This window comes from Haemaphysalis longicornis, unplaced genomic scaffold, assembly GCF_048455015.1.
Source record: "Haemaphysalis longicornis isolate Haplotype H1 unplaced genomic scaffold, Haemaphysalis longicornis Haplotype H1 scaffold_10, whole genome shotgun sequence".
NCBI lineage: Eukaryota > Metazoa > Arthropoda > Arachnida > Ixodida > Ixodidae > Haemaphysalis > Haemaphysalis longicornis.
The window spans coordinates 72,271,985-72,282,651 of record NW_027526204.1 but is presented as its reverse complement, the minus strand read 5'-3'; the positions used below and the strand labels follow the sequence as shown (position 1 = coordinate 72,282,651).

The following is a 10,667-nucleotide window of genomic DNA, read 5'->3' as shown; positions in this document are numbered from 1 at the left end:
GCCACGCGCTCGCGTGCCTCGACTTATTGTTCCGCCGGGTATACATGCTGACACGTAGAGCATAGCACGGTGTACACATCGACATCGTCATCCTGCAGCAAGATGGCTCAGAAACAAGTCGAACGTGTTCCTCGGACGCCGGCTGAAGACGGCGAACCCAGCACCCCAGCGGGCATGGTGACTGACCGCTTCGGCATGGCGGGACTCGCAGCGTTGATTCGATCTTCAAGGTTAGACAGCAACCCTTTCTCGCTGGGACTAAGGAGTGACGTCTCAACGCTAGGCCTCAACCTGACATCGCCAGGGCCCCTTTACCCAACGTTTCGAGGTCCCTGGGCCGAATCGCCTTGTAGGCTGGGAGACATCGACCACCGTGTCCCGGCCGAGTACACCATCGACGAGAGTGTCAGGGAGAGGCTGGGGGGCATCCGGATGGACCGCTACGGGGAAGACGTCCTCTTTTTCGTCTTCTACACGTTTCCCGGTGACCTCCTACAAGTCCAGTCCGCGGCCGAGCTGCACAAGCGCGAATGGTGCTTCCACAAGGACGAGCGTGCCTGGATCAAGCTGGCAAGCGCATCGCCGACGGAGCAGACGTCCACGTACGAGCGTGGAACCTACGCCTTCTTCGACCCGGTCAACTGGCAGATAATCGAGCGAGAGTTCAAGCTCGTCTACGACCGCCTCGGAGAGCCGCCTTCCATACCACGTGATCTCCCAGGGGACCGCTAAACGTGCATGACGGCCAGGATCATGACGGAAGGTTTCTCCTCTAGGACAATGACAGCTACAACGCTGTTAAGCTTGACTGCAAATCAATGAATTTGAAACGGTGAAATATTTGCGCGATTTACCCGAACCTTTACTTTCAAAGGGTCAGGGACTTTTTTGGTGTCTTTTTATGACAACTGAGAAATATGCCTCAATAAATCATGCTATATTTTCGATTGTCCTTACTTTAGAATGGAGCTTCTCGACAAAACTTCAGACAATTCTAAGGCCCACACGTGGCGACTTCTTTATACAGGCACCTTTCCAAATCCCAACCTCCTGACGCACATCCACCCAACTCTATACCCTACTTCAGCCTGCAGCTAATGTGGTGGTCATGCCACATTATCCCATATTACGTGGGCTTGCCCGAAAAACCCCTTTCCCAAAATACCCTCCGAGGAACGGTGGGAGGCCGCTTTGTGCAGCTCGGACCCGGACCTACAGGCCCGCGTGGTCGCCAGGGCTCTTGAGGTCGCTATCAGTTCACGCTGGCAGCCAATAACGACATCTAACCACCAGCATCGCTTTCAAGATGCATCACCACTGATATTCCTCGAAGTATAGTTTATTCTTTCTCTCTCGAAGTGGGGTCCGTAGGCCCCAGTGAGTCTGCGAGGGCATTTTGAGGGCTCGCAAAGCCTTCCCCGAAGCTCTCTCTCACCCAATTTATTTCTCCTTTTTTTGCGATAGAATGCCAGTTGGCATAAAAACATATTTACAGGTAGAGATGGGCACGCGTCTCTGGGAGGAAGGCAAGAAGGGAGTGGTGGTGGGGTCCCCAGAGCCACCGCTGGAGCTCGGGGGGTCTTCCAGGATGAAGACCTGTGCCTCTCAAGTCTCGCTTTTTGGCTGAGTTTAGTGAAGGACTCGCCCATATTAGGTGGTCCACATCAGTTTGTGTGGTAGGAGCTGTGAAGGAGAGGCAGGTGTCATCAAAAGGGGCATGGTAGCGTGGTGGCCACGCCCGGGTCACAGCAGGTGAAAGCGCCACTCCAACGCGAAGCCTGCGCAGCAAAACCTCTTCCCAGCGAGCACGTCTACTTGGGAGGCCCGTTCCACACGGCGTCTTTGTCTTTTTTCGCGCTGTGTTGCTAATGGATTACCAACTAGCCGGAACCCTCACGCTTTTAGTAAGTATACTAGAGAGGAAACTGCGCCTCGTAAGCCTTGTCGTCGTGGGGGTTCATAGTAAGACCCCCCTTTTTGGCTTGGCATGACAATTGGATTCTTAAGTGATTTTCGGGATTTGCTTTCTTCACTATGCATTAACACGTTTACGAGCTACAAGGTAGCCGAAATCCTCCCGTTTCTGTGGTAGCCGAGTTTAGTGAAACAGCAGGCAGTGCGTGATCGCATCTGACGTTGGTCATGCCCAGTCGAAGGACGTATGACTGAGCGGGTAATGTGCCGTCGCGAAATTTGTAGCCGACGAAAAGAAACAAAACGTACTTCGACGAAGACAAGATACGGCAGATACGGGCGCTTGTATGCGTCCTATCTTGTCATCGTCCACGACCATGTCCACGACTGTTTAACGCCACGTTTTTTTTTTTTTTCTTGTTAAACTAGCTGGCGGTCGCGGTGCACCGGTTCGCCACGACGGCAACGTTTTCATAGGCACGCTCAAAAAACTTTTGAAACTCTTCAAACAACTTATTATTTGAAACAATTGTAAAATTAATAAAATCACAGTCTGTAATGAGTTACCCCCCAAATGTTAACATTGTTCGTAACTACAACCGTGGCCTGCGGAAAAGCAGGCACAACTGTTCCGGAAAATACGCTTTACTTCTTTTTTACTTAGTTTTAAAACAGCGTGTTTTTATTTTCCACTTACATAATTGCACACTCTTCTTCGTGTTTTTGTGGCACTTTGTTTAAATTTGCGGTCACTAAAACGTTTCAATCAAAGCCATTGATGAAACTAAGGTGAGCGCGATGTATAATGGCGGCCCATGACGACACAGACGACCTTGATGTGAGCCGCATATACGCTAGCGCCAGATTCCTCTCTAGTGTATACTGTAAGAAACTCTATGGCTGCGGGGCACGCACACATGAGCGCTAGGCATCTTCTTGGTTTTTTTAACTGCCGTTTGGTCTCCGCGAGGCAGGCGCTCACGTGCGCGGGCTAGGCATTTTGTTGGTATCTTTAACTGCGCACACACATTTTGCAACTGCTTCAGGAGTAGCCGAATTTTGTGCCTTGGGGTTTGTCTGTTCGTCTTTCTCTCGTTAAAGTGAAGGAATGATTTTGCATGCGTTTGTGGGTGTATTGTGGTTTGTATTATTTCTTCGTTTGCTTTTTCGGTCTTCGCACATGTGTACGGGGTATAAAGCGAGATCACTTTTGTGTGTCAAGTTTTTGAAAGGAAGAAGAGGGTTCACCGCGGGCATTGCCCGACCTCTTTTTTGCGGTCATGAGCCTTGGGAGTTGTAAATACGTAGTGTAAGTAAAGTTTACATATCGTGCATCTCGTTTGATTGGAGTTGCTAATCGTTTGCTAATCGACCACGAGCCATCGTTTCATCGGCTTATCGCCTCGATCATCAGTCGGTCGACCGATCCAACGATACACGCCACATCCGTGATCTTCATCTTCTTATTAAACTCTGCCCCTAAAATATGTCTTTCCAGCAATGCATTTGTGTTTAAAAGTGAAACGGACATTAAGGATATCGGTGTAAGCCAATTTCCCACGTTGTGAGCCTACCAGCTCACAACGTGGGAAGCTCACAACCTGGTAAGCTGACAACCAGCTTTGTAAGCTGGTTTGCCACGTTGTGTGCAGCACAGTGAAGCGGGGCCATCAGTAGAAGGAGTATGGTTGCAGCCACAGTTTGCACTCCTCCTCACCGCCGCCACCTCTTTCCCGAGTCGTTTGCACTGCTCGTCACGCGCGGCGTCTATCACCCCACTGCAACTTTTATGCGTCATGCGTCTGGGGGTGTGGCGAGGTATGCACGTGCGGGCAGGGCTTCCCGCGCTCACGATTGACATACCCGTTCTGCTGGTGGGAGGTTTCAACGTGACGTTTTACCGCCAGATGCGACCTGACAGCTGTCCTCCATGGTCGAGCGGTTTGGGTTGGTCTGCTACACAAACACCAAGAAGGAGGGAAGCGAACTGCCCCATCTTTGTCCCCTCGAGTTAAACTGTATTCCTTGCAAGTTCTATTCAGCTAATTAGCTAGAAAATATGCTCAATCGCAAATTACAAACAAACGTGTTTTGTCTTTGTGCACTTCTTGCATTGCGCCCAGCTTCGCACGTCATCCTTCTTCACAGAGTAGAAGGACACTCATTTTTTAAGCTGGCGGGGGCCTACCAGCTGCAATTAGCCGAAAAAAAAATTTCCCCCGCACCTCCCCGAGGGGGATTGTGAGGATGCAGAAATGCGAACGTCGAACGCAACGTCCTCAGGTACCATGCGAGGAAGGCACCGCACAACCTTCGATACCTCGATGGGCACGTTCACCGCCTGTCCCTTGATTCCAAACTGCCCGTTACCTCGAGTCAGCCGCCTGATGTTCATGAAGGGGAGTCGAGGCGCGATGAGCCGCTCTTCGACCGGGTTCAGATCGGGAAGATGCGCCGGCCGAGGAGGATAACGGTAGCCAAAACTCACGCAGCCCTCCTCTTCGCAGCTTTGTCTTCTTCTCCTTCTTCTCCTTCAGCGGTTCCCCTACGGGAAGATGACGATGGTGGTTGAACGCGAAGCTATCTCGTGATGGATTGTTTGGTTGGCCAATCCCTAGGGGCATCATGCCACAATCATCATCAGACGCGCTGCGGACGCCGGCCAAGGGACGCACGACAACCCTCGACTATAATGCATTTCTGCATAAAAATTGAACGGTGAGAATTAGGGGAGAAAAATTTTGGACTATATTATCTCGCCTTGGCTGAAAGGGGGCAAAACGAGTCTGTCGACCGAAAGCTTTGTTTCTGCGCCGCAAGAGAAAGCAGCGACTCTGCTAGAAAAACCGCAAGAGAGAACCGCAAGAGAAAGGAGCGACTCTGCTCGGCGCATTCGCCGCCCAAGGTGCGCCCTCACAGTAAACTTCAATTAATTGTCACCACCTGGAATCATTTTCTCACGCCACACGCCCACACTATATCCCTACATCCCAATCTCCACACCAACCTGTCTTGGAACGAACGAGCGATTAGACGCCTTCACTCCGCAACCGCGGAGTTTGAAGTTCAGATTGATGCTACGAGAAGTTTTCTGGTTGTTTATTTGGTGCAATACAGCTTTGGCTGCGACTCTGCCATACAGGACGGGAATGTGCAGCCCCTGCTGTGGACCTGCCTGGGATTGCATCAAGTTCGCCTGCGGCACCTGCATGCAACCGATCTCCACCCTGGCCGCCCTACTCACCTACAACGCTGGGTGCATGGACCGTTTCACCGAGAACTCCTGAACTTTGTACACGAAACTAACTTGTTCGTGTTTTTGTAAATGCACCCATCTATTATGCCGCAGGGCAAACTTTTTAATTAAAAATAAAAGGCTGCAAATATCATGCGCATCCAATGGCTCACTTCCAACCCTACGGATAGATATCCTCTTCAGCAACTGCTGAAACAGGCTCGCCGTACAGCCCTCGTGGCGTGAAGGCGCAGTATTCGAATCCAACCGCGGTACGAGGCCAAGAGTTCAGAATTTGCGTCTTCTATTTAACAACGTGTTTATGTAACAAAACGTTCTACCTTAACTCTTCGTACCTTTTTGTGAATAATGATGCTGTGAAACCTTCTAGTTCTCGTTAGGCTTAGTCACCAGACTATCGTTTTATTACTGTTCTGCATATTTCTTTGGTGATATGATCATTTTTATGCCAACAGTGTCAGCCAACATTCATTGTGGCTTTTTTGTGTGTGGGTAAGGATGCTTTGATCCATATCGGATAGCTTTACGTGCAGGATGCAGCTGATCATATCGTTTTTGGACGTACACACTACGAATAAAATGCTAGTGTTGTGCAGTCCCCGCCGACGGCCGAAAATGCGGTGCTGGTAGCGTAATAGATCGATGTATCGCGTATACGGCTCGGGGAGATCGGCTACGAGAATTTTTATAAATGACGTAACAGTAAAGAAAAAAAACGTTGTTAGAAAAACTAAATGGAACTAAAAGAACCTGCATAAAAGTAATGGGATGTAGAAATGATATAGATAAATGTGCTGGAATGCCACGCCCTCTATGATGTTGGAGAGGAGACAAGGGACCTGCTTCTTCTCTTCCCCCCGTTATCACGGGGGAAGAGGACGGCAAAAGCGCTCAAGAGCACAGTGTTCAACAGCACGGCACTGTACTACTGCAAACAATTCATCGATAACAATGTCCACGAAAACGAGATAAATATACGAAAACAGCTTCCCCAACTACTGGCACTGGTGGCACAGCTACATGTGAACATTTAGTGCGAAGAAAACCACGCGTAGTACATTTCAGGCGAAACATGGTTGACAACACTAAAAGCTGACGCCGTCCATGAAGTCTATACAAACAAAGACGGAAGACGGGGCTATTTGTTGCATTTCTCCAATGGAAAACAAGAGTTGGAGCGGAATTCTTGCAAGAACAAAAATAGAATTCCCACATAAGCGTTCAAAAACGTCGATGGGAGTTGAGATAGCTACACTAAAAACAAAAGACGCTGTCCCAAACCATTTCAAGGGTTGCGTGCGCTGACGTGTCCCACTTGTCAGAAAAGAAAAAAAAGTTGATCACCCTGCTTCATGCGGTGAGGTCTTTCCTGACACCTTAATTCCGGTTGTGTGACAGATTTACCATTTTGACAACAGCCTTAAAAAACGATCAATACACAGGGATCGCACGACACGAGCGTGGACACACAACGGATTTAATGGTCATATCACGCCGTATGTATGCGTTCAGATTTGCGTTACGCAGTTTCGTTGTCGGGAAAATGAAACTGCAGTCTTCTTGGTTACGACCACGGAGCAAGAATAAGACAGGAGGGGAAACGACGCTTCCTAGCATGGCCAGATAATGTCACAAGCGCTCGTCATAGGTTAAGCTAGCGGCATCTTCCACGGTTGAAGAAATTGCGCAGCCACCGCGATCGGAATTTCACTGCGCAGCCACGGAATGAGTTTCGGCTGCTATCATTTCGTCCATCGGTTGCAGCTACAAAGCTTTGCCGTCCGCCTTGGTTTTTATTGTGACATTATCTGGTCGCTCGCCCGCGCTTGCCGCAATGGGCCGTTTCTCGTCCTATATATTCTTGCTCCGTCGTTAAGACACATGCCTGCTGTGGTTCACGAAGTGATCCCCCGCATCAGCGAAGAGAGAGAGAGAGAGAAAGACTTTATTAAATGCCAGCAGAGGGGAGGTCCGGGCTACACAGAGCCGCTCCCTCCCCCCGACGCGTTTACGTCGCCCTCGGGACTAGGCCCCGCCGGCGTCGGCGAGAGCGGCGCGCGAAAGGTACTCGGGAACTCGTCCCTTTCCCCCCCGTCGGTGCCTCTCTCCGCCTCTGCCTGGCGAGAGCAGCCTCGAGCTGCTGGACGGCGAAGGTTTGTGATGTCAGGTCCGGTGAGTTCGCGGCACTGACGATGGTGTCCGGCAACCGGCCGTAGAGGTCGGCTGCTTCTACAGGATGCACTGCACAGTCCCACAGGATGTGGGCCAAAGTTGCGCGTTCACGCTCACATACACTGCACACATCACTGACATAGACGTCCGGGCACACGTGGCGTGCGAGTGCCGGCGTGATTACCGATAGTGTCTGTAACTGGCGTAACAGCACTGCCTGCGAACGCGTGAGTCCCGGGTGGGGCGGTGGCGCGGTGCGGCGGCCGAGCCGGTACCACTCCAGCACCTCCCCGTACGTGAGGAGGGGCTCCGGGTCCCACCCGTCGTCGTCGTCGTCTTCTCGGTGGTCTTTCGCCGCGGAGCTCGGAGGAGGAGGGGGGGCCCCGCCGGTAGCTCGGTGGCCGCCGGCCGGACTCGCCGTCGCCGCCGCCGCGCGGTTGGTCAGTCCTCGCGCGGCGGCGTCCGCCGTCTCGTTGCGGTTGGGGAGACCGCCGCCCACGTCTCTGATCTCCGTGTGCGCCGGAAACCACCGAAGGTGGGTGGCCGGCACCGCTTCACTGATCACTGCACGACACCTCACAACGCGCACAGCACTTTCACACACGTTGTTCTTGGCGTAGTTCGCGATGGCCGAGCGCGAGTCACTGATCACCGTGGTGCATCGCGGGTCCGTCAGCGCCACTGCGATCGCCGTCTCCTCCGCCTGGCGGGCGGACGGGGTGCGGACGCTGCAGGCGCTGTACACTTCACCCGTGGTGGCGCGGACCGCCACCGCGACGTAGGCGTCGGGTCTGTCGGAGTACCGGGCGGCGTCCACGTACAGGGCGCCCGTGTCGTTTGCGTGCGTCGCGGCGAGGGCGCGCGCCCTCGCTTCTCGGCGGCCGCGGTTGCGGTCGGGGTGGACCTTGCGGGGTAGCGGGAGGATCCGGAGCCGCTGCATCACCTCCGGCTGGAGCTGCGTCGTCTCGTGCCGATGCGAGTCCGTGGTCTTCGGTCCCATCCCGAGGCGCTCCAGAATGCGCCTGCCCGTTCTTGTGGAGGCGAGGCGCTCGAGCTGCGCTGTCGTTTGGGCCTCGCTGATTTCCTCGAGGGTGTTGTGCACCCCCAGCTCGAGTAGCCTGGCCGTGCTGGTGCTGCATATCAAGCCCAGGGCCGTCTTGTAAGCCTTGCGGATGGCTGCGTTGATGCGGTCCCGCTCCTGCCGTAGCCAGTAGTGGAACACGCCGACGTAGGCGACGTGGCTCATCGCAAAAGATTGGAGCAGTCGGAGGAGGCTGGCCTCCTTCATTCCGCTGTGCCGTGTCGCTACACGTCGGACGAGTCTGGCCGCCGCGCCGATCTTGGTGACGAGGCGGTCGACCGTGGTCTTGTTACTTCTGCTGGCCTCGAGGTACATGCCGAGGACCCGGAGCGTGTCTACCCTGGGGATGACGGCGCCGTCCCTCGTTCTGATTCTGATGTTCGCCGAGTCCTCGGCCTCCCTCTTGCGGTACTTGCCCGGCGGCGGGACGATCAGCAGCTCCGACTTTTGCGGCGAGCACCGCAGGCCCGTACCGTCGAGGTGGTCTTCGATGGCGTCCACCGCCGTCTGCAGCGCGTCTTCGATGTGGCCGTTGCTACCCCCGGGGACCCACAGCGTGATGTCGTCCGCGTGGATGGTGTGGCGGACCTGTGGGATCCCCGAGAGTCTGCGCGCCACCCCGATCATCACGAGGTTGAAGAGCAGCGGCGATATCACCGAGCCCTGAGGGGTTCCCCTGCTCCCGAGCTTCTTCGGCGGCAGCTGGAGGTCTCCCGCGTGTATTTCGACGGTCCGCTCCGAGAGAAAGTCTCGGATGTAGTTGTAGGATCTTCTGCCCAGGCCGAGCCTGCCGACCTGTTCCAGGATGGCGGAATGCTTGACTTCGTCGAACGCGCTCTGCAAGTCCAGCCCGAGCACGGCCCTGTTGTCTTGGGTGCCGACGGACGTGTCCAGGATGTCGTGTTGTAGCTGGATCATGGCGTCTTGAGTGCTGAGCCTCTCCCGGAAACCCAACATGGTGTCGGGGTAGAGCCCTTCCGTCTCGAGGTAGCGTTGCCATCTGTTGTTCAGCACAAGTTCGAGAATCTTCCCCACGCACGACGTTAGGGATATCGGGCGCAGATTCTCGATGTTGGACGGCTTGCCCGGCTTGGGTATCAGCACCGTTCTCGCCGTCTTCCACTGGCGCGGCAGCGCTCCCGCTCGCCAGCAGCGGTTGAAGTACCTCGTCAGGGACGCGATGGCCCCGTCGCCGAGGTTCCGCAGGGCCTTGTTCGTTACCCGGTCAGGCCCGTCCGCCGACTTGCAGTTGATGGTCTGCAGCACGGCCCTGAACTCCCACTCCTCGATGTCGCGGTCGAGAACGGGATTGTCTGCGCCCGCGTACTCTCCGTGGCCTTCGCTGGGGGTGCTCGGGAGGTACTTCGCGTCGATGCGCCTGCATGTCTCTTCCCTTCCCAGCGCTTTGGTGGCCGTGTGCAGGACTTGCGCGAGGCGATGCTGCTGGTAGCCCTTGGTGCCGGTCTCGTCCAGGAGGTGACGCAGCAACCGCCACGTTCTCCCCTTGTGGAGCTGGCCGTCCGCTTCGTTACACACCGCGTGCCAGCGCTGGGTGCAGAGTTCTATGCTGTACTTCTCGATCTCGCGTCCCAGCGTGGCTATCCGCTTGCGAAGACGGTGATTGTTTCTCCTTCCCCTCCATCTCTTCTGCAGCGACTGCCGGGCCTCCAACATGTTTTCCAGGCGGCTGTCTATGCCGGGGTGTTCCTCGTCCGTTTCGAGCTCCGTCGTTGCGTCCGTTATGAGGCGGACGATGTCTTCGGTCCAGCTCTCGATGTCCGCGATGTCTTGCGTGGACTCCTCCTCGGCGCGCGCGCGGAAGAGGTTCCAGTCTGTGATCTTTTGCTGGCGGCGACGCTCGTCCCGGGGTCGCGCGGTCGTCGGCAGCTCGATCTCTATTACGAAGTGGTCGCTACCCATGTTCTGGCCCGTGTTTCGCCACTTTGCTCCGCCTCTGACCGAGTTGGCGACGCGGACGAACGCGAGGTCCGGGTTCGTGTCTCTGGTGACCGACGTGCCGATGCGAGTGGGGGACGAGGGGTCTGTGTGCAAGGTGAACCCCGCGTCGGCCGCCTCGTCTAGCAACTCCTTGCCCTTCAGCGTCGTGCGGGTGTACCCGAGCTCTTTGTGGGGGGCGTTAAAGTCTCCGCAAATCGCGATCGTGTCCCTCGGCGCCGTCGCCAGCGCCGTGTGCAGAATGGTGCGGAATCTCTGTTGGCGATGCGCGGGATTGCTGTACACATT

At 54.9% G+C, this 10,667-nt stretch overlaps 1 protein-coding gene across 1 annotated transcript; it reads left to right on the top strand.

Annotated features, from left to right (window-relative positions):
• Window positions 1–948, top strand: LOC144158744 (CCR4-NOT transcription complex subunit 2-like). Its single transcript, XM_077689836.1, has one exon. The coding sequence runs from the start codon at window positions 103–105 to the stop codon at window positions 730–732; it is 630 nt and encodes a 209-aa protein (XP_077545962.1). The 5' UTR covers window positions 1–102; the 3' UTR covers window positions 733–948.
• Window positions 949–10,667: the final 9,719 nt, after the last annotated feature.